The sequence below is a fragment of the Takifugu flavidus genome, chromosome 10 (genome assembly GCF_003711565.1).
Source record: "Takifugu flavidus isolate HTHZ2018 chromosome 10, ASM371156v2, whole genome shotgun sequence".
Taxonomy (NCBI): Eukaryota; Metazoa; Chordata; class Actinopteri; order Tetraodontiformes; family Tetraodontidae; genus Takifugu; species Takifugu flavidus.
In genome coordinates this window covers 8301757-8325827 of record NC_079529.1, presented here as the reverse complement: position 1 = coordinate 8325827, position 24071 = coordinate 8301757, and the positions used below count along the sequence as shown (strand labels likewise).

At 41.8% G+C, this 24071-nt stretch overlaps 1 protein-coding gene across 1 annotated transcript; it reads right to left on the bottom strand.

Moving 5' to 3' along the window:
- Nucleotides 1-467: 467 nt before the first annotated feature.
- On the bottom strand, nt 468-23453 carry bckdhb (branched chain keto acid dehydrogenase E1 subunit beta). The gene is made up of 11 exons (XM_057045187.1): nt 23214-23453; nt 22754-22831; nt 22285-22353; nt 19964-20097; nt 18659-18814; nt 17730-17838; nt 15941-16038; nt 14952-15062; nt 6064-6150; nt 2166-2317; nt 468-1227 (listed from the first exon to the last, which is right to left on the bottom strand). Exons 1-10 carry the CDS (start codon nt 23407-23409, stop codon nt 2177-2179), a joined length of 1179 nt encoding a protein of 392 aa, XP_056901167.1. The 5' UTR covers nt 23410-23453; the 3' UTR covers nt 468-1227; nt 2166-2176.
- Nucleotides 23454-24071: the final 618 nt, after the last annotated feature.

Here is a 24071-nt window from a genome sequence, read left to right as displayed (position 1 = left end):
ATTTCTTATCCATCCATGGGTCCGTGTGACCTCACCTCCTGCTGCTTAAGTGTTGACCAGCACTCTTCATTTTGGTGATTAACAGAACTTCCCTAATTGTCAAAGCCAAGTTTTTATGATCCTTTTAAACTTGCAAGCTAGCATAACTCAGGGATCTGCAGACACTTCTTACAATTTGAAAAATTGGTTCAAGAAATTCATGGTCTCCAGAGGAAAACACAATTCCAGAAAAAAATCCTTTTAATTTGGTCTTAAGACCAAACATCGCGTTGTTTTGGAATAGTAAATCCCACCAGAGATGATTGTCCCCCCTCCCCAACAACAACAACAACATCAAAACTAATGGCAGAGTTGAAGTTGCAGAGCAGCTGAGGTGGTTGTGTCACATCACATTAATGTGCCCTAAAGTCCACGAGTTACAATGTCCAACTCATCCAGAATCATTCCAAAAGCAAAGCAATAACAAACAATGTTGAACAACATTTATTTTTTTTCTTTTAAAAACCAAAAGGACAAACATTTGTACAATGTGAGCTAATTCATACCACACACTAAAAGATTCAAAGTAACAGCACAAAAATGGTTACCAGTTGTTAGTGCACCGATCCACTCTGTCCATGGAGTTCAACCCCGGCTTTAATCGACCCTCAGATTCAAATCCCGATCGCTGCTTATTAGATGTTTTATTAAAAAAGAAAATCCCTTGAATTGTTCATTTTTTTAATGATTGATAGCACCCGCTCTACCCTTCATCCACAAATAGAAGTTTATCTGTTTTGTAAAAGTCTGTGGAAGATGCAGATTATGAAGAATATGAAGAGCTCATTTCACAACCTGATGATGCAAAATTTATTATTTATTTCTAACGACGAGAATCCCCTTAGTGTTACCAGGAGAAGTTCTACTGCATCTGGATGACCTCTACTTCTGAATCCAAACAGAATCTCTACCCAGAATCCACCATGTGAAGATGTTAGTACGGTCCAGGCTGGATTAAAGAATGACGTAACGGATGATGAATATTCTCAACATAATGCACTTGATTAAAGTACTGAATGTGGATGCAAGAGTTCACTGATCCACAAGTAATGTAACAGGTTGCAGGTTGTGGATGATGCGTCCCGATTGGATGGCCGACATATTTCTTTTCCTGGCTGCTGTCCACCGATTGGAGAATTGACGAGGAAAAGGAGTGAGCGCAGAGTTCAAGGACTCGTGAATTCGGCTCTGGAAAAGGACAAAGGTTCAATAAGTTGATGGCAATATTATGCTGATCCATTGGACGGAGCACCGTGGGTGCGTTGGGTTCAATTAGGGATTTTATTAATGACTCAAACCATCTCAATAATCAGGGCCAGCGTTTAATGGCTTTAACTCCCGATGACACAATTCCCATCGTTTTCTGGAGGAATGAGAAAGAAGATTTCAGTCCGTCTCATCTATCTGTCTTTAGAGAGCAGAAATAAAGCCAGAAATCTGTGTACAATCATGGACGGAGATCTGAGAGCAGAATCAATCATGTCAGAAGACAAGACCTTCACAATTTAAAAGTGCTTTTGCAGAGCAGGGGGTTGTACGTGGATCAAGGGATGAACCTCGTCCACCTGTTCCTGTATGACAAGTGTACTACATGATTGTAATGATCTTATCACCTGTCGCTCACAGGAACACAGCAGAGAATAGGAATAAACTCTTCGGAGCTGCAGAGGAGACGTGCCTGGCAAGTACTCACATATCATCTTTTCTTCATTTAATCCCTGGGAAGTTAATATTCTGGGCTGCAATATGGATAATTCCGGCTACACACCCAGCGGACATAACTGAAGCCAACCTGCTAGTGTCTCATTAGTCACTGGTAATCCATCTTATTTAAGAATGATTTAAATAATGCACGCCGATGTGCACGTGTGCACTGCCTCGGTGCTGCAGAGACCCATTTGTTTCAACTAACAAATGATTTAATGTGTTGGCTGCTGATATTCTCCCGGTTACACGACCAAAAGCATTCAGATAAATATGCAACTAAAGCAGATCTCCACCTTGTCGGAGTGAAAATGAGTGTGAAACATCTATCAGGTGTTGGACTCATGCATGTTGCTGAGATACTTTAAAGAAGGTTTAAGATTAAATTTGAAAAGTCAAAGGAAACAGTTTATTTTCCCTACCTGCCGTTGCTTCAGTAGTTGATCATCCTCTTGATGGCTTCGAAGCACTTCCACTTGTCTGGGATGTAGAAGGGTTCAAAGATATGTGGGAAGGGGGTGTCGTAACCACAGACCCTCCTGATGGGAGCCTCCAGGTTGAGGAAGCACTCCTCCTGCAACAAAGAGCTGAAAGTCACCTTCTGCCCGTCCTTCGATGAGTGTTTGACCTTCTGACACTCTGAACAGGCTTTGACAGTTCACCACATCTGGAAGTCAGACGTGCAACCAGCTACACCTTGAGTTCTAGATACGTCCCCAGGTTCTGACACGATCAAGATGAGAAACAATCCTGACTGAAAGTCATCTTATCAGTTTGCTGCACACACACCACCTGGCTGCATTTACCTTTCTGTATCACCAATTCTCAGTCCGAGTCTGCGTTCAGAATATTTGAGCTTGTGACTCCGTATATTTAAGTTTGAGGTCTTCTCCTGGAAGGAAGGCAAGTGGAGGGTGGTCAAAACACTCCAAATGGGTCAACCCCCCACCTGTGGTCTTAAGTAACAACCCTTGGAAGTGTGCAAACGGACCTAAAGTGTCCTCTTTTAGATCGCCAGACGTTAAAAACACGTTCATCACGCAAAACTAAAAGCAGAAAGGTCAGAACCGCACCCTCCTACATGGAGAGTGTGTTTCTAACAGACTCTAAGAGGATTTTCCTGTGACACCGACACTGTCTCATTCATTTAATCACACACTTCACGTTGGCTGCTAAAGGAAAGTTTGGCAAAGCAGCAGCAGAATATTTCAGATGCTGTTTTCTTCCGTTCTCATAAAAGCTCAGGCCGGGGCCAGGGAAATGTCAAGATTGATGTGGAGCCTTTGGTATTTTTATAACTTCTAAAGATGCAACAAAACAGACAAAAAAAAAGATCTTGCTTGTGTGCGGAGCTGAAAATGTTGATCGTCTGCACCAATAGACATTGTCTGAGATTAGCTGAGCAAAGAATCTGTTGCCAAAAATATCCAATTCCAAATTGAATAATTTGATAATATTATTTAAGATGATATGAATCCAAATGTAAAATCATAACCATTACTAATTCTTGTATCAATTGTATTGAATTTCCCACACAAATTTTGGAGATGCAGCATATTGCTACTTAAACTACCCACATCATCAACATAAGCTCACATTTACCATTCAGTGAAAACGTCCCCTGGGCTCACTCAGTCAACAGATGGGTTGATGTACGAGTAGTTCCCTACTTAATGCTGGAGTGAGGGGGGGGGGTCTGTAGCCTCTCTTCCAGGATGGGTCGGGAAATAGCGTGATTTGAACGGAGTAGTTTAGGCTGACAGGCTCAGAGGGAGCTGGAGGTGCAACAGAGGCATGCCGTGACTTTCATTTTTCTTCTCAGTGGTCTGTCATGCAGGGAAGGAAATATTACACCAAGTCCTTTAAAATAAGGTGAAATCTTCCAATCATAATTCAGACTTAATGCAGAGGCTGTGGAGAATGCGAACCCTTGGAGTAAAACTGTGCTGACAGTAAGAGACAACTGCTGTTGTTTTTTTAACAGCTGTGATCATCAATCTGCAAGAAAAGTATGAAAGCAAAACTAACCGAATCTGGCAGACAAGCCTGAAGCGCCGGTGATAGGAAAGAGTAAGGAGGGATTTTTAGACTTTTTCCTTCCTGTAGTCTTTTTGCTTGCAAATGTGGTGCGCTAACAAATTTCCACAGCGCTGCAGGCGATGATGCAAAACACACAAACTTTCTCTGAACTGAAGGAGTTATAGTTTAGCTTCAACGCTGAGTGATGGCCGAATGGTGCGGCTGCAGGTGAATCTCTTCCTAGACCAGTCAAAGAGAAGGACTACCCTGATATGGAATTCAGCTGACTTCATATCTGTAATAGTTTGGGGAAAAAAGGAATGCAGTTGTAATGTGATGAGTGAGACGATCATTCCTGCAGCTACTGTGCAACTGATGGAATAAACAGTCGCTGTGTTACCTGTTGCCAGTTTAATCATCTGTATAAAAGTGAAACCCCAAAACAGACTTTAACAGCTTATCAAGTGTGTATGTATATCTCCAGCATATTTAAAGCCGACTGCTCCATATTTCAAACAGTGAAAATGACTATCCACTAACCAACTGCCGACTTTGTGGAAAATGAACTCATATGTGGACAAGTCTTTTCTTGTTTGTGGACTTAAGGGAGGAAGGGTGGATCACCATTTCACTCTGTGCATCCCTGAGGCCCATGGAAGCATCGTCTATGGCCACATCTATTCTTCCTGACTCGGTCCTCTCAGTCATCAGTGAAGCACACAGAAAGGGGCCAGACAATGACACATATTAAATCACGCGTGCTGAAGCCAAAGCTTTGCAGAGGAAAACTGCCAACCACCGCTGTGCTCTCTGCTCTTTAAACTAAAGAGAAGATCAAGTCCATAAATGTATCTTTACTGAAAGACCTAGAGCACATATGAATAAAGAAAAAATGTACTGTTTAAGAAATGCTCTGGTTTTATAATTGTTTTTGCATTTTGAGCAAACATGTCATAAATAACATGGGAGTGCCTCCATAATGTTTCATATTCTTGATTTCAAGATTTCACCACTAACAAATACAAATAATTCAACAAAATAACATAAAAATGAAAGACTTTTTTGTGCCTCATCAATCAAAAACATCAGAAGATCGAAGTCATAGAAAAAAAAGAAATAGTTTAACAGTGTTATTGATTATTTGGAGCCTGTTATGTACTCAGATGGTGCTGTGGTCTGCATGACAAAAGATAATTCATTAAGTTCAAATTGATCTGGCCTCCTGAACTGTTGAGACACATTTAGACCTTCCCCCCTTTGTTCTCCTGGATGAGAAACAGATGAGTCTGTTGTTGTAGTCAAAAATCCCTGAGGTTGTCACTCCCCTCCTACAATATGGAAAAAGTTTAAGGATCCACCAGTCACCCCCTGCTGATACAAAATACTCGGTTTAGCAAAGTTCTTCACATTCAGCTGCAGTGGGCCACGAATCCTGGTGGTTGCGAGGGATTCACAGTGATGGAAAAACAATCAGAGAAGCCACAAAATTCCACTAAACCTCTCATGCAGGCTAATTCACGTCTCTACTCAGAAGTGAGTTATATTCCAAACAACTGCATGTGGGCTGAGCGCCAAGAAGACGTCAGTATGAGGCCAGCAAGATAATTGGTAACGTAAAGATATCACTAAAGACAAATGGCTTAAGGCTACTGTGGACAGTGAAATTTGTGAGGAAGCGAAAACAAGCACATCAGTTACCGAAGGGCGATGGAGTATCCACAGTGTAATATGATAACGTAGGAGGGCCTGGAGGTCAGAATGCAATAAATAGGAGACTGTAAACAAGTCCCTACATTTTGTTTCCAGTGACTGCATCCAAAAGTGCCTGAGGCCACAAGAAACCTGCAGCTCAATCTGATCAGTGAACGCACCAACAGCTTACATCATCTGTACACAATGTGAAAACATGGAAATAAGGGGGATGACTCACTGACCATTAAACCCCTGACTGAACGGGGAGAGGGAGAGCTGCATATGACTGGCAGCAGACGGGGAGCGATCGAGCGAGTTTATGGCTTCGGCTCTGCAGTCATGCACATGAAAAGGAAATGCAATAAATCATGCATACAATTAACTCCCTGACATCCAAGGAAGTAGATCTAAAGAGGTGGATGGTTACAGCCCAGTGGTTCACATGTTGATGTTAACACTAATAGGGGGCTGAGAAGGAAACAACTGTCACTGGTTTGTGATTACATACATATTTTATAATAATAAATTCTATAACTACTTTTTTACCTGGCAAGAGCCAAGCCGAGTCTGGAGTAAACAGATCCCGGTTCAGATTCATCACACACTCACCTGTACCGTAGAGCTGATTTCAGAAGCAAAGCCTCCTGTTACTGGTGCCTCATGACTGATGAGCAGACGTCCAGTTTTCGCCACTGACTGACAACAAAAAAACAACAAAACCCCAAGTTAAACTCATGTCAATCACTGCTCAGGACGGAGCCTTGGAAAATATGTAGCCAAATAACCTCTTTGAGACCGTTTTAGATTTGTTTTTACCAAAACAGTCCAAAGAGATTTGTGTGTGTATGTTTGAGAATGGAGGCGTGCTGCACACACCGCCTGCTGTGGTATGCTATATCTGGGTGCTGCATTAGTGTGTGTGTTTGTACATGCTCCGTTTCAAGTACTGTACTAAAATACGATCTCAACTGGTAACCTGGAGACATTTTTGGGAAGCGAGGACACATTGAACACATAAGGGCTGTTACAACTTAGTTTTAAGGTTGACATTAAAAGTAAGGGTCAGAGGTTTAGTTGGGGTGATTAGGGTTAGGGTAGGGGGCTGGAGAGTGCATTATGTCCATGAAAGTCCACACAAGTCCTAGGATGTGTGTGCGCACCAGAGAGAAAAATGGATATGACAGCAGTGTGAGTCCGGACGGCTGACTTAGGAGGCACACAGGGCCAAGTGGACAATCATGGACATTAGAAGTCTCAAACTCTCAGGCATTTGCATTTGGCTTTTCTGTAACCTGAAATTAGTGCAAGAGGATCCCTCTGCTCCACCCGTTATCTACCACAGCATAAAACCATTACTGTACTATAATCTAATCTTTGCCAACGGTTCAGACCAAAGCTATGTCTGCAACTGCAGCAGGCCTTTCTGCACCTTGGTCCAGTTACAAAAGTGTGTTTTGGTTTGAAAAAATGGCAAATGCTTTCAGGTTTGCGCATTTATCTTAACAAAACATAATAATGTCGCAGGTAGTGAAATGCAGCACGATGCTAACATACAAAATTTGAATTTAAACAGCACTTTATCTCTATAGCTGTGCAGCAAATGGGCGTCTTGTGTCCACGTGATGGAGTAAATTAGGCATGACATTCTTTGGTCCTGACAGAAATAATCCAAAATCGGCGTGGACCCATACAGCTGCTAAACAAATGTGTTTACATGAATGAGGTACTGAGTTGGTGTTCTGTAATGGCAGCAGCTGTTGCATTTGAATTGTTTCTTCCCCTTTTGAGTGGACATAGTTCCCTTGTAAAGTCAGTACAATCATTTTATTTCATGGCCGGTCTCATAAGTGACCTGCTGAACTCGCCTTGCTACTTGAAATTCAATCAGACAAAAACACGCACAAAACAAAGCGCAATAAAACAAACATATATCTGACAGGAGGATGTAAGAGCATGCTAACGTCTACATAGTAATTGTGGCTCTGGCTTTAAACCAGCTGCTTCCGGTTGTTGGAAGAGTTTTCAGAGGACAGCCCCAAGCTCATTGTGCGGTTTGACCCTGTTCTCCAGAGTCATCCAGTGGTCTTATTTGCTCATCACAGGCACCTTTGATGTTGTTTAAATGGGGAAAATTGAGAGCTGAAGTTAAGCCAATGCTTTTAAAACAGTAAGGAAGCCACAGGGTGAACATCAGTAACTGTAAGAAGATGATCGGTTAGATGCATCCAAGGGAAGAAATTATACGTCCGAAACGGGGACAAAACACTTAAAAAATGTCATGAAACTTTCAATCACCTCAGGGAAACATGTTGGGAGGTTGTTGAGATTTTTCATATTGAACTCCAGCCTATAGAATTTAGCTAATGGCTGCTCCTTGCTGTTTCATACAAGTAAAATGTGGCGGTTCGCAGGAAATTGTAGAGTATGCTCCAACCCCAATGCTGACCGCTGAAAGGATGGACAGGCTGGATCTAAAAACTCAATTAACCAGACAAAAAACTGAATTATGGACTGAGAATCACACTAAACCTGGAAATGAAAGAGAATTATCATTGAATCATACAGTACCAATGTCAAACAGGCGTTAAAAAAAGAATATATCATCTGTTTTGATATCTCATGATCTTGAGGCAGTTAACGTCCACTAAGCAACTGCTAATATCTGCACAAACTGTAACTTTGATGCAAACACGGACACACTTGGAGTTATGCCGACTGACAGCTCTGACAAGCTGAAATCATCTCCATGTTAAGTCTGCCAAATTCTGTTGAGCGTTACATCAGCACCTCTTCCTAATATTTGAGGTCAATTAGTATTTTGTACTGAATCCAGGATCTTAGTGCGAATCGCCCTCCTCCCTGAGCTGGCCTGAGCTCCCTGTCAAAATGAGAGCTTCTGTTTGGTGGTAGGCAACCGTTCAAGCGGACTTTTACTGCTCTTTGTGCTGAAGGGCTGTCATTAGATACAAGTTTTTCTTACCACAGGAAAAGAAGACATTTTTACTGTGATTCCCATACACGCCCAAACTTAATGAGCAGAAAGGATTTCACCTTCCTGCCCTCACTGCTCATGCTTTTCTGTGCTGTGGTTTCTCTCATCATTATCACCCATTACTCTCTTTGCTCCTTCTTCATCAAGCCATCCCTTAAACCAGGAGCGTATGTTCTCCCTCCCAGGGTTCTATGTGGCCTCACCACACAGTAGCTGGCTAACGATGTCCTTTCACGACCCTATAAGGGATGGTCACAACTGTCAGTATTCTCAGGGCATATGTACTCACAAGGACACGACAGGCCTCTCAAAAAGGCTTGTGCATTCACTCCACATGCATGGGCATTGAATGTAGACTTATAGTTGTTGATAACACAAACATGGAGCATTCTATGGGTCTACCTGTTTTGTATGAACTTCTGATGGTCGGGTAGCTGCTGCTGATTAGCTCAAATGTTGGCTAAAGTATCAACATTTCGATAGCAAATGCTACATTCTGAGTAGTGTGAAGTGTATGCAAAAAGCATGCGGTATTGTTGGGCAGGAGGCGGAGCCAAACTTGAATGGCTCAACACCCATCAATCCAGCACATTAACCCAGAACCTTTGAGGATTCAGTGGCTTCAGTGGGCAGAGAAGCATAAAAGGCTAATCAATTTAACAAATCGTACTGACACAAAAGCTGGTGCGATGCTGGTTTGGAATCATTGTCACAGCATTGAACCAGCGTGTACTGAGAGGATGAGTGGAGGATAAAAACAGTCTATGCTTGGAGCTAAACTGGGTTGCGGTGGGACTGGTGCAGGATCACATAATGTACTTTTAAAGTTTTCATAACGCGGGCAAGTCTTTCCAGCCTTTCTTGCCAACACCAATTTGTTGGCTCACTTTTTCTTAATGCCATTAAAATTGATCCCAGTTCATATAAAAAAAGGACATATGTCCTGCATGGACTGAGAATGCAGATAGCATTGTGAAAATTGCAGCATTTACTCATCATTTGACTGGGGACTCATTCACATGTCACCATGCGCTCGTGGAGATGAGTCTTGACTACTGACTGGTGGCGCCTCTGTGGCACGACATTATTAGCAGGGGTGTGAGCACCATGCGACCCAAAGGACCGCGTAATTCACAGCTCTGAGAGGGAGGAAACAGAAATATCCATCCTCTTATGACCGAGGCAGGGAAAGTTAGAATCGTATGGGGATGGAGAGGTTCAGAGGCGCAAGAATAAAAGAGAAGAAAGTATATTGGAGCTGCTGTGCTGGGCTGAGAGCCAGGCCATGAGAGAGCGGGGCCAGCTCGCCAGAAGAGAGCTCAAACACAAATAACTCCAAACATCTCATAAGACCAATTAAAACCAATTCATCTCAATTACTCCCTGACACACTCACGTTCTGCCCTGCACCACTGTGTCACTTGCTATGACATTGTTTAAAAGAGACTCACTGGGGCTATTTTCAGCTTTCAATGAGAGGTAGGTGAAGTCTGGGCCTTTGATGGGTGGAATAACCATGCGGCCAAATCAGATTTTAAAAAGAATCTGTGCGTGGTCCCTGTCCCTCCCTGAAGTATGAGCAACTGTGGTTTAAGTTCCCAAAGCCTCCCGTTTCATTTCACAGACTATAATCCTATATGAATTTGCAGTCTAATCTTGTATTTGGTCACATTTCTCTGGGTGAGCGACATGGGGAAGAATTTGAGAAATCTCAAGTGCCTAGCTGTGGAATGTGAGCCGTGGTTCCTGCCAGCAGAGGCAATGGAAAAGAAAAGGCAGTAGCCGACTGTCAATTAGGTGTTCTAAGATGGGCGCAGAAAGCAAAGTATCACAAATAACCTTTGTCAATTTAGACCTCAGAAGTAAACGTCTTTTTTGAGCATTTGAGTGTGTCAGACGTTTGGCCAAAGATATCAAGTGTGTTACGGAGAGGCAGCGGGCGAGAGATACTGGCTGAGACACCTCAAATAAAAGGAAACAAAGGCAGGAGCCCAATTCGTCTGTGAGCTAATGGTTAGCAGGTGTTTACCCCATTCACTCGCCTGGCTCCCCACCAGAGACTCAGAATCAACACGGTGCTATATGACAGAGGAGGTCAGAAAATCCCCAGCTTCAGGTTCTCCTTTTTTCTGCTTTAATGCGTGGGGGACTTTTCTAAACAGCATTTCCCTGTCAGTTTCAGGAATGTCAGACCACAACCAGTTCGCATGGCCTTCAACAGCAAATGATGACTAATGAGCATTCATGACTTTTTCCACTTTGGTGCCCGACAAACAAACAAATCCAGGGATACTGTTCTCTCCCCACACCTGCTTGCTTCCATATACGATGTTTACCTGCCATCTTTGGTTCAGGGCACATATTACAGCTTGAAGCCATTAAGTGAGAGTGAGAGAGGTAGCCAGTGGCTTGATAAGGCCATCTTATCTGTACAGTGAGTCAACAGACGCCAGGGCACTCAAACAGGCAGACCTTACCACCTGCATCACTTCCAAGAATCGGAGGAGCTGCTGCACGTTCCTTTTCTCGCAGTCATTAACCTCAGCCTCCTCTCCCATTGACTTTAAACACGTTTTTTGTTGAGCAATGGCAGCGTTTGAGCAATCTTATGCAATGTCAAAACATGCACTTCTGTCTAGAGTTCCACCGCATTATTGCCAACATCCTGAATAGATGACGGGAAAGAGTTCTTTCCCAAAGAGTCTCAGTGGGGTTAAAGTCTAGACTATGTGGTGGCCATCCACACGGGAAGCAACCGACCATATAAGCCTGCTGAATCCCTGCACTGTTATGGTGGAATCTTCCTGCGCCATTTGGGAGAAAAAGAATTGAAATTCAGACTGATGGGAAAACATGTTTAATGAATTCGAGTACTGGGCTGACCCCTGTCCAGTACAAACCATTGCTGAAGCTGGATCCCATAAATCTGAACTCATCTGACCCCATGACCATCCATTGTTCCAGGATGCATTCATAATGCACCCAGGCAAACTGAGGCTCTTTTAAGTCCTAATGTCAGCAAACAATTGTGGAACATGTGGAAATACTTTTATTTTCACAATATTTTTTTTTTCCATTTGAATTATTTTAGTGACCTCATAGTCACTTAACCTATTTTTCAGGTTTTTCTATGCAGGACAATGATTTGACAATTCTAAACCAGAATAACTAGATTCCCATGACCATGAGTTGGTGACAAGAAACAAGGTTATGATTATATTACATAGTGTTTGGCCAAGCACAAGCAGAAGGGAATCACACTCTTTCTATTATTAGTATATAATGTATTGCATAACAATGACACCATGTCGAGATCATTACCTTTTAAAATAATGTACTGCTATAAATCATTTTTTTAAATTTGTAAAAAAAGATCAATTCAATGTGTACCTTTTGCCTTTGCATAACAATGGACTGGACCCAGGCCAAAGCGAGTCTATAAATCACTGCATTTCACAATTACAATGGGTTGTAAGTGACTTGGAGTGATATGAATATTATGTTGTAATACTTGAGATACTGCCATTACGAGTCCTTAAGGAACTCCTCCTGCGTTTGCTTTAGAGAGTTGAACAGGTTCAACCCAACCGGTTGCATCACTGCAGCGGCTGTCATCCAGGCAGCCCTGGGTCAGAGAGAATTCAGCCAGCGTGGGCCACAGACACATCCATTAAGCACGAAGGAAGTTTACATCCGAGACGATAAGCTCGGTATACTGTTAGAAGACACAGCAGGGACTGCCTCTTTGGGATATTCTCAGCCATGCTACCTTAAGCTGCGTGACTTACAAGAAAACAGAAGTAGGGAAGAAAGGGGGCTAAGGGCACGCCTAAATCATTTAGTGGTTTTAGGGAATATTCATTACAATTAGAACTATTTTCCTGAAATCTGATGAGCAGATTTATGACGACTCTACGGTATATGCTAACTCGATGAAGGATGCCTGGGAATATCCCAACAAAAAGGGTATTGTGGGGAAATAAGGTTATGCACGACGAAGCAGATATTAGGAGATTTGATTGTTAAAAGTGTCGCTGTCCATTTTGTGGTCGCTGAGTTACCAGGAGATACCAACAAACATAGGTTCTGCAACAGCCTCTCTCTTCCAGAATTTATTTCCCCTTTTTACAATGACAGTATCTTGGACTGCAGCATGTTTGGAAATAAGCTTTTAGTTTAAGCATTAATCTTCTGCAGTTGCGTGTTTAAAAAAGGAGGAAAGAAGTATTCTGTATTATGACAATAATACAGAATTCCCTCACCTTTTTAGCCCTTCATATGAAGTTAGTGCAGCAAATTGATTCTAGCTTTCAAATTTATCTTGGAAGATGAGGGAAACAATGCTAAAAATGTTAATCTTGTGGGTCAAAAAAGGATCTTTGACCCATTGAGTGTAGGTGGGAACCTAATCTGATCCAAAACCAGGAAGCTGTGGAATACTGACATTTACTGAAAAGTTGAGATTATATTTTGAATTATTTTAGACACATGTCTGAGTCTTATGTGTGGGAAAAGTGTGCAGAGTACACTCTGTGCACAAGGACATGTTTGAGAAGTAAAACAGACAAACCACCAGCTCATTCTGACGAGCAAATCTGGCATTGCACCAAACCAGAGGTGACGCTGGGACAATTGCATACCCCAGCCATTCGATTAACTGCTGAACAGAACCGTTTTAAAGCCAACCAGCAACTTTCAAGTTTGTCTCAAACGGTTTGGTGCCAGTAGTGAAATCTGAAGAACGGACGAATAATGCTGACTGGGGTCAGTGTAAAGCCAAGTTTAATATAGTTAAGTGAATGTAAGATGGCTAATGGTTGTCATTAATAATTTCCTTCATTCATTTCCAAAGAACACGCAAATGTTAAAAAAGGAACAACGCAAAGATAACTAAAGCATCAGCTCCCCCACACATCCTCAGCTCAAAGATATGCGAGGTAAATGTGACTCACAGGAAATTTTAATTGGCTGCCAGCGGCCGGATGCGTGTCTGCGACCTATCTCAACGTCTGCAGACTCACAGCATTAGACGGCCAGTTAATAAGTGGTGCGAAAGGCCAACTTTACCCAGATGCATGCCGGACACCAGGTGTGCAATCTTTTTAAATTAGGAACTGTTAACAACGCCGTGGTTACGCTAAGAATAGCACTGGCGGCAGGAATCTATTCATCACAAGATAACAGCCTTTAAAAAAACGTCTCCATAAACTCTTATCTACTGTCTGCAAGCGTGGTGTGAGATTTTTACCATTCCACGAAGACACCACGATGTCACTACAGGCAATGGTGTAAAAATAGATGAGGGTTCTTGACGCACACATCTATATATAAGGTATGACTAGGGTGTAAAACCAATGTAATGCTACATATTTTCCAACCTAAAAAAAAAATAAAAAAGCAATAATCCCATCACAATGTCGTCAGCATGTTTAACATACAGATTTTGGCCAACACCTTTAAACAATGATGATTAAATTACAAGAGAAATGAAGGCCAACCTGCCAAAAGCTTTGTGTAGATTTACACTAATCAATAACATGTCTCCACTTTATCCAAGATTATGACCATTTCACACATTTAACATAACTTTGTTGGCTTCACATTAAAACACTGACTTCACATTTATTAAAAGGACAAAATCCATATAATGTTTCCCCCATTAAAAGATAAGGAACATAAGGAATGGCTTCTGTGGTTTGATAACCACCAAATCAAATAACTATTTTTAAACTTTCCCCAGCAGCAAATGCACACACACACACACACAGACACGCACACACACAGACACACACACACACTCATATTTTTGTCTTGTAGTTACTGGTAGTTATGAGCTCTGTTATGCAAGAGAAACGTGAACATTTAGGCCTAAAAAAATTGACTTTTAAATAATTCATCGTTAAAGGTTTGACGGGATATTACAATATCTGACGTGTCCAAGGACAAATGAACAGCAGCAATGCGAGTGTGCCGAGGACATAAAGTATGTGCAATATCCTTGAAGTCTGCTTACACATGCACACATCCTCGGTTTTTACTTTCAAGGACCTTCTCAAACTCCAAGCCTCAGTCCTGTTGATAGTTCCTGCACTGATCTAGGAAGAATCATTGTTTAAGTCCCATATTGTCTCTAGATAGAGTAAAGCTGCTCTTTCCTTAAGACCTTTCCCTTGAATTGTTTTTTTTGTTTTATTTGCTGTATCCCATAAAAAGACATCCTAAACTAGTCAAGATTTACCAGCTGTGGAAGGAATTCTGTTTATCAAGCACTGAAGACAACCACACAGTCTGAGGAAACATTTTCTTGGCACCACAATCAACACAACTATGGAGGGAGGATGATCCCAAAGAGCCACATCCATTAGAGGTCGACATCATTTAGGCCGTAAGGTCTGAAACTCAGTCTGCAGAGCGATGGTCTGTACACAACCGTGAATGTAAAACAGAATTTTTCACATGTAGGTTGACTTATGCATCTCTCGCCGTGTATCTGGGTCTCTTTTACCTTACAGACTGTGTCAATATCCCAGGGCAGGATGGTCTGAAGATCGATGACCTCGCACGACACTCCCAGCTTCTCCTGAGCCATGCTCGCCACTTCTCTCATCACGTGGACCTGAAAAGTAAAAAGGACACCTTTGAATTTTAGGATCAATGTCATTTGGCTGTAAATCATCCGATATTTGCACAACCAGGTCTGTAGTTTCTTGGCAATACATCAACATGTTTAAGGTTCTAGAATAATTGACTGGAGGTACAGAAATTCATTGCAAATGGTCCTGGGTTCATTTCCTGGGCCAGGGCCTATTTGGAATTTGCCTGTGTAGATTTAATACCCCAGTAGACCGGAATTTAAGCAAGCATGAATTTACGAGGGGATTGTTGGCTACGTCTATGGCAGAATTCTTTAGGACTCCCACTAGGAATGCTAAAAATGGAAGTTGACCAGGTGATTTCTCCCCTTTTGTCTGCACATGTGCTGGAAAGACAAATAAGAAAGATGAATAGCATTTTGGAAACAAGCGCTGCTTCCCACTGCTTTATTGAATCATCTTTCTATTCTGCACACACTTCAACATTAATACTGGCTTTGATGGAGCCCAGCACTGTCGGACCACCCTCCAATGTTCCCAGGTACATTTTGACCCGGATAAGCCTGTCTGAGTGGTTCAGCAGTTAGCTGTTGGCACTTCAATGACAAGCTCAAGAAAATAAAATCTTCCAGTTAAAAAGAGGAACAACAATGGGAAGTGCGCAGCATGAATGTAGTTTAAAAAGATGTGGACACAGACCAAGAGACCCTGCTGGGAAAGACGGGGGCTTGTATTAGCCTTAAAGTTAATCCACTGGGTGCAGCTTTGGTTTTTAAAAGTCATTAATATAGAGAACACGCTGTGCCTTTTCTTCCTAAGGTCAACAAAATGACCGGAACACTGATGATAATGGCTGCGCTCACCCACTGAGTATCTGTCAATGATGCACGAGATCACCTACCTGTGTCCCCCAGGCAACCAGGGTGACATCACTTCCTTCCTGGAGAACATCTGCTTGGGAGAGAGGGATGGTGTAGGCCTCCACAGGAACCTGCTCCACTGAGAAACCACAAAGAAACCACACCTTTCTCTCACCACAGTACTGATGCACATGCATCGATGGAGTACAAACACAAACAATGCATCTAAACACGATCGGATTAAAAACTGATAAACTTGCTGGATCTCTAACTCTCAGAGGACAGAAAACTATTCCAAAACATCCTGACTCTTCAAATTCTTATTCAAGCTTTATCCAGAACCCTGGAGACGATCTAATCCATGACCTAATGTTTTTTTGTGCACGCTTTCAGTCCTGAACTTGTTATCCTTGACAACAAACCTTTGTTGGGATATCAACCAAAAACATAAAGTAAAATTTGGTCCAAAAGGGGGCCTCCCATTCTGCAGCCGGTGCAGCCAGGACCTCTTTAAACATGAGCATGTGCAAGCCTATGGTTTGAATAATAGCAAATAATGCCTTGGAAAGCTAGAGCAAGGTTTGGAGAGTATTATTAGCAATTTATTAACCTTGCATCGCTTAACCATCCTGCTTAGTAGCAAAATTCATACAGCTAAGAAGTAACATGCAATCTGTATTGTTAATGCCGTCTATGAAGTTCATTCTCACTGTGGACTTAAGCTTTTGGAATAGAGAGGAATAAATGGAGTAAAATCTACAATTAGAGAGAGTAACGCTAACTAATGGAGACCTTCTTGACGTTCAATTTCTAAAGCAAAGTAAGTGGACGATCCACACGGCTCCTTGTTTCAGCCTTCAGATGAGACAGAAAATACGCCGTTTGAATAGAATAGAATGAGCAAAAGGCTGAAATTGAATTACACAAAGCAGGCTATTTTTAAGTCAGTGTAAAAGTGTGAATTCAGGAAAGTGTGGCTTTTATCTCTATATATAAATATAAACTATAAACCATGACTTCATGATCCAGGCAGAGCTCATTAAACCTTGCTTCCCCCAAGTAGTCTGGTTACATTCTGTTCATTACATCACGCATTCAAATGGTTATTTTTGTGTTTCCATTACCAAAAGATGTGGATGGTGCCATCAGAATTACTCCAGGGTTTCCCCGTAGCCATTTATTTGTGGCATCCCGCACAATGTCAACACTGCTCTGTACCCACTAAAAAATATTGTCTTTCAGATTTTGGTGTTCTGAATCCCCTTTTCTTTCCCTCGCCGTCAACAAATTTAACAAAACGTTTTCCAGACATTCAGTTGTAAAGTCTGAAACTGAACAGGGAACTTACTTTTGTCTTAATTCCCATCCATCCCAAAGTATAAAGCGATCGGCACAGGTACAGAGGGAGTTCCAGGGCTAATTTGAGTAGACGTAGTGCAGACGTAGTAACTGTAGTAACCAACAATGAGGAAGGCCTTATAAATGTTACTTGAGAGGTCTGAATATAAGACATCTGTGTAAGATATAGTTTTGACTTGATTATTGACAAACCCGAGAGTATTTTATGAAGCCATCTATGTGGAGTTATTTTACTGAGTTTATCAAATAAAGAACCAAATATTGGGCCAGTGGGAGGCTGGAGAATTATTGTTAACCATGTCTGTTTTACATCACTATAATGTTTTACTTTGGGGATGCCAAGCATGTTTTTCTTTTACTTAGCACATTTTTACCGTTAGACGAAGAAAGTGCTGTTATTTTAAGCGTTTTTATTGTTCCGACTCAGCACGTTATAATTCTGCCTTTAGAGGAAAGCCTATTCCAGCTCACCTGCTGCTCGGTACAGGATCTTAGGCTCAAAGAATATGCAGGGGTTCATGTCAGCGATGCAGGAGAGGAGCAGCCCTTTGGCTTGAACCGGACCACGAGGGATTACAACCTGAAGAGCACAGGATAGAGGTCACTGGAGGTCACAACAGGGATCTCATGACAACAGTGGGCCGGAGCTGAATCGCATCTCTCAAAGATTGGGAGGGACCCAGGACGAGTGCTAAAACAAAGATTAACCTTCAGCAGCACAACCTTTCCTGGGAGACAACATGTGTAATTGCTTTCAGCCGGTCGCAGCTGTGAAATTACAACTCACATCAGGAACGTGGACAATGAAGATCGTGATGGTTGGGGATATTGTTGTGCTCAAATTACAATACAGAATGAGATATTTACATATTCCAACACTGCTAATAAACTGTGTTTGCTATAGATGAACTGTAAAAATTGTTCCTGAGGCTGGTAGAAATAAACTCAACTTAATCCGGTGTTTAACTAAGACATTACCGTCTCTCTATTGGTACTGGTAAATGCCCAAGGCCTTCACGGTTCCATTTATGATGACAGCAAACATGTGTGGGTTTGGTACTTTGCTCAAGGGTACCTCGGCAGTGGTCTGAAGCTGTTCTGGCACCTATTATTAGTTGTAATGTACTGGTTTCCAGGGTTGAAACATTTGCCAAATCAATTAAATCTCCAAGTGATCTGTTTTTCTTTTTGAAGTGCCCCTGAGCTGGCTGCGTTTTAATCCCACTGGAATTAGGAAGCAGCTGCATGTGACAAACGATATGCTGAAGTATGTTTACTCACTCATGAGGAGCAAATAAACAGCCTATGAACGAGTCAAAACAAGCAGGATCATGTCTCTCCACTGTCATCCGAAACAGCTGCAGTTGTTCTGTATCGTTTCAAACTGGAACAGAACCAACCTTGATGCCAGGGCAATGAGCGAAGAAGGCCTCGGGGCTCTGAGAGTGGTACAGTGATCCGTGGCCCACGCACCCCCACGGAGCCCGGATGGTGAGTTTCCCACAGTCAAACAGGTTCCCTGAGCGGTAGCGGTACTTTGCCGCTTCATTGACGATCTGAGAAGAGATCAAAACATGCACACATGCAGTTCAGAACTTTATTTGATCAGAAAATAATATTTTAGGATCATAAATGAAGCTGAGGACTCTCCCCCTCGTCCACCAGTTTCTTCTGCTCTTCTCCTCAAACATTTTAACAACCATATTAAATGTTTAATGAGCAATGTCTGGTTTCTTACAGTGGTTGCTGCTGGACCCCTCCATAAAGATTTCCCAGAATTCCCCTCCCTTCATACTCATGGGAGATGTTACTCCAACTTTCGGCATCATTTTAAGCGAGGGCGCAGACAGACGGATGGACCCCATTCAAGGCCCAACACTACCTTTAATCCACCACAGCTCTGTATTCAGTTTAATGTACACTAGACCCGCGGGGACACCCATGAATCATTTAGGGCGAGAATGTGCAGAAAGACACTCGTGTTAATATGTATGAAGGGTGACAACGGCAGCGTTGCATTAATCTTCACACACGCAGACAGTCTGTTTTTGTTTAACACAATTTCTAAATTAGATTATATGTTCAAATAATAAAAAAGAGACAGCTGGATGTTTGTTTATCACGCCTGCAGGCAGCGTTATATGTCATGTAAATGAAACCGTTTTCCAGCCTTTGCTTTGTGTTTGTCAAAGCTGAATCTCATTAGACTCGACTCAAAAGGCTCTTCAGATAATACATTTTTAATAAATAAAGCTTAGTGTTTTTGCTTTCAGGAATGTCCGATGGAGGGGCAAAAAAAAAAAAAAAGACATCGAGGCTAATTCTGTCAACTCGCTGGCTTGGACCATGATGTGTCGAGAATAAAGGGAACAATGTCGTCCTCATCGTGCATTATTAACTGCAGAAGAGGATGTGCAATGGTGCCAGGGAGTAAACAAGAGGAAAATAAAAACATCTGGGTATTTAGTTGTAAATTATAAAAGGGCGATTATGGGACAAAAGAAGAGGGCTAATGCTAGTTAGCATTAGCTTTCTCTTGCTGTATAGAAGCAAGAAAGGGTCCTGCTTTAACATAACTATGAAAAATGCAGTAAAAGTCAAGTGAGAATAATTTCTCCTCAACTTAAACCGCGTTTCAGCAACAGTTTGTTGTAAAAAGAAAACAAGTGCTGGAACAAATCGTGTCATATATCCTGAAGACGTACTTGGTCGAAAGCCGGGAAAATGTAGTCGGCAAACTGTATCTCAGCAATCGCTGTGGCGCCTGTGACAGCTACACCGATACCAAATCCCACGATGCCCTGCTCACAGAGGGGGGTGTTGAAGACTCGGTCCTTACCTGGGGAGGATAGAAATGAGGTTGCGTGGTGAGGGAGCAAGCTTTAACCAGTGTTAGTACAAAAATAGGCTGAAGAGTGACCGTAATAATATAGCCTGACGCTAACGCTGTCAAACAACTCTGCCCTGCAGCCGAATAATGACAAACTCTTCCCAAAAACTCAAAAAACGACTTACTGTTTACACGTGTGCAGATGCACGCCCGTGCACGCCCCCTGATTTACACACAACCCCTACGGAGTGCAAACAGAAGACAACTGTTGTACCTTCCCACCCTATAATCTGGAAAAGGTTGCAGGAATGAAACCTGCTAAATTTGGGTTCAGGGTGTTATTTTTGCTTTTTTTTTCTCGGGCGTTTTGCTGTGAAGTGTTCTTTTCAACAGTGGAACACTGCACTTTTGGTTGCCTGCGGTGTTCATAGACACAAATGGGAATAGCTTAACAGTGATGAAAATATACCGCCTGGACGTTTAGACTGAACTCGCAGCTTCACGTGAACAAATTGCGTCTGAAATGCTCTGATTCTCGGATACGTCATGCTGCGAGGGTTTATGGCTCAGCTACTCCCACACATGTGTTAACATGTGGCCTCTTTGGAGCAGTTTCACTTGCACTTTGTGTGCAACTTTGTAGTTTGTGTACAATCATTTTATGTGCTAATCCATGATATTTATTGCTAATGCTGGGTCCATATCCTGATAAACAGATGTCAAAAATTGGGATGGTGCAGATGGAGCAAGATTCTCACTATAAAAACACAAGAATGGCTCTCAATACCTTCTTGGAAAGGCTTCTTGAGAAGTTACCCATATGTGCGGGAGTCTCAGTAATTAGTGGGAGAGCTGGAGCACTAAAGGTAAACATGTGCATCTGGTAAAAAGCCATTTGTATAGTGTCGGATTGAACTCTGTTCTGTGTAATAATGGTGCGTGGTGGAGGTGTGCATCATCTCATTCAGCAGACGGAGGGATAAAAAAAGCTTTGTGCTCGCCACTGTACACAAGGATGAGATGGAAAATATGATCCCATCGTCAAAAGGTCAACACCTCTGACGTCAATGAAAGCGAAAAGGCGAAGCCATATGGAGTGGACATCATAAAAGAACCTAATAATACAGATTAACAGACAACATACAAATTAACATTGAGAAAAAAACTGAATTGTACTGAGTCACAGGGCAATCTAGTTCCTGGATTCTGTTAGCAATGATCTTAGGTACCACAGCAATCATGTTAATAATGTCTATTATGTCCCTTCCAAAAACAGATTTATGCATACAGCATGAACTACACTATGAAAATTAAGTGCTCCTCTGCCTTTGAAGAAATCCTCACTGACAAATGTGGAGTCGGAAAATAAATGGCTTTAAGTTCCTGCAATAAAACGGCAGATGTGCCACTCTGTGGGTGAAACTTCAAAGTGGGCTCCAGTGAAACAAAAAAGGAGATTTTGACAATCAGAAACGAGAAGATGCAAGAAATGAAATGGATACGGCTGAATTTCATTTCAGCTGCGTCACTTTTAAAGTTCCTCAGACTGTGAATACTGGACCGTTAGACCATTGTGGCCATAACAGAACGTTGGAACAGAACAGCTGCCATTAATATTACTATTAACACCTGTGTTTGTCTACTAGAAGCTTCAATAGCAGTACTACAGTAGCATTAATGTAAAAAAGGCATCTTGAAAGCACACGTTTTACACAAAAGACATATTCTCCTTGGTCCATTAAGCCCACAATTACAGATGTTTCAGCCACATAAAATACAAGAAAAACTACTTTAATTTCCTGAAATTGCATTCTAATTATTCCAGATGAATTCTTGGAAGAACACGATGATAGCCTTCAACACAAAGGACATTTGTGCGTACAGTGGTGGGTAAGAGTATAAGTGTTGATAATGACATTAATGATGACATAAGACAAGCAACATGACGCCAGACAGCGTGAATACAGCCTCTATGCCATCTATTATGCACTATGATGCCATTAAAGTAGCTTTAATGGAGAAAAATAAGCTGCCTCTGGTCCTCTGAACAGAGGACTCTAAAAGAGGGTTTAAGTTGTCGTTATTATTAAAGGCCCTCTGCTGCCACCTAGCGACAAAACCGCGTAACCCAGAAGAAAAAGCTAGTTGATGACCAGTTTCTGAATGTCATAATAGACAAAAAAAAAAAAATCTTACCATATTTGTCTCTCAGTCCAACCGTGCACCGAAAAACTCCACCAAAGGCGACGTCTTCACCAAAGATGACTGCAGAGAATCGGGGGAGACGTGACAAACTCTTAAACGTTCAACGCGTTGGAGCATTTGTGTTGGAAGCGCCTAGAAACAATTCTGATTGTAACATACACTATATAATCAAAGACTGATTGATTGTATGCGGACATATTTTTAGGCTCAGGGTGTGTTGTGGCTGATTTTGTGCACACACTCAGAATTTAAAAGGCAGTGGCGGCGGTTAAATGCACAACAACCTGGTATTATGTGCTGGAGTAAAATGAGGAGCAAAACGTGAGACAAATAGATAAATGTCATAGGCAAACTTGATAAAAAATATTTCAGTTTTTCATGCATGTGATGAGCACTGAAAAAGACCTCACATAGTAAAGTTAAACATTTGACATTGAGGATGATCCATTTTGGTTTCTACCTGCTGTTGGATCACTGGCCAGAGTGTTGTCCAAGGCACTGGTAACCGACTGGAATAAGTTCATCTTCTGGGTGGGACCTAAATATTGTAGGAAATACTTATTTGTCATGCACAAACATCAATGGCTTCCAAATTCAGACAAGGGCAGAGGATGCAGCATAGCAAATAATGGAAAATGGTCGCTTTGATCAACTTTGTTTCTGTTGTGTGTGGGCGTTTAATTGGAATCTTCTCAAATTAAAATATATAACGCCAATGTAACTTTTGGTCGCACTAAAATAAAAAAAATAAAAAACAAGTACTTGATTAGCTGATCTGTGGAGCAGTTTTAGAAGTAACCATACAGTTGTACGACTGGTGCGAGGCTTGTTCAAGGAAAAAATGATCAATTTTAATAATAATTTCATCCCAGATTTCTCCTGGTAACACGGTAACGTTAGCCGGTTAGCCAGCCACTCACCGTACTGTGACGGGACGGGGTCAGGTTGAAAGGTAAAGTGGGCGACATGTCGTCGTTGTGGTTTCGTACAAGCGTTGCAGGTCGCCGACAATTTTAGCAAAGTGGCTCCATACGAACTCTGAGCCCCGGCGCCAATGCCGGGGACAGAAAGTTTGGAGTTAGCGCCACGAATGAGAAACCGTGCAACAGCCGCCATCACTGTTGTTATGGCTGAACAGGAAGGGCAAGAGAATAAGAAATGCAAAGATCGTCTATGGAAAAAACCGAAGTCAAGTTTGAGATAAGCATGTGACGAACTGTCAAAAGGTAAATTTTGTATATTTCAAGATTGTAGGTTTTTTCCCCCAAATATGATATGATGGCCACAAATAAGATTATTCAATTCAGGGGAAAGGCGTCATGAGACAGCTGAAAGAACGAAATAATTTAAAAGCGTGTAAAAAATTTTTGTCGGAGTGAGAGCTCCTGATTTTACTCGTCATGAAACTCAATGGAGCAGATGAAACGTTCCGATTGGCCAAAGAAGAGGGCGGCGTGCCTGAGCCCATAACAGATATATTAACGATATATTACAGATAGTTTAACCATCTGCTTTTAATATTTCTAGATAATAACCCTTCAATTACTTCGTTGAAATCTATCAGCTAAATAAAATCCTTAAAACAGGACAAATGAAATGTCTAATTCATTTACCTGCAGTAAACACACGGACAATATATAATATTGTGTCTAACATCATTTTTCACATATTAAAGGACAAAACGTATGCCTGAGCTATTGGAAGTGTTCAGTCAGATACATACTATAGGTAAAATGTAAAGTATATAGTAATATAGGATAGTTGTCTAAATAATCTGC

Excerpts from the sequence above, each read along its gene's own strand:
- bckdhb (XM_057045187.1), bottom strand. The coding sequence starts at position 23,409 with ATGGCGGCTGTTGCACGGTTTCTCATTCGTGGCGCTAACTCCAAACTT. Across the intron at positions 22,354-22,753 it reads GGCCAGTGATCCAACAGCAG|TCATCTTTGGTGAAGACGTC; the intron begins GTAGAAACCAAA and ends GATTCTCTGCAG. Across the intron at positions 6,151-14,951 it reads ATATTGACACAGTCTGTAAG|TCAGTGGCGAAAACTGGACG; the intron begins GTAAAAGAGACC and ends TTTTGTTGTCAG.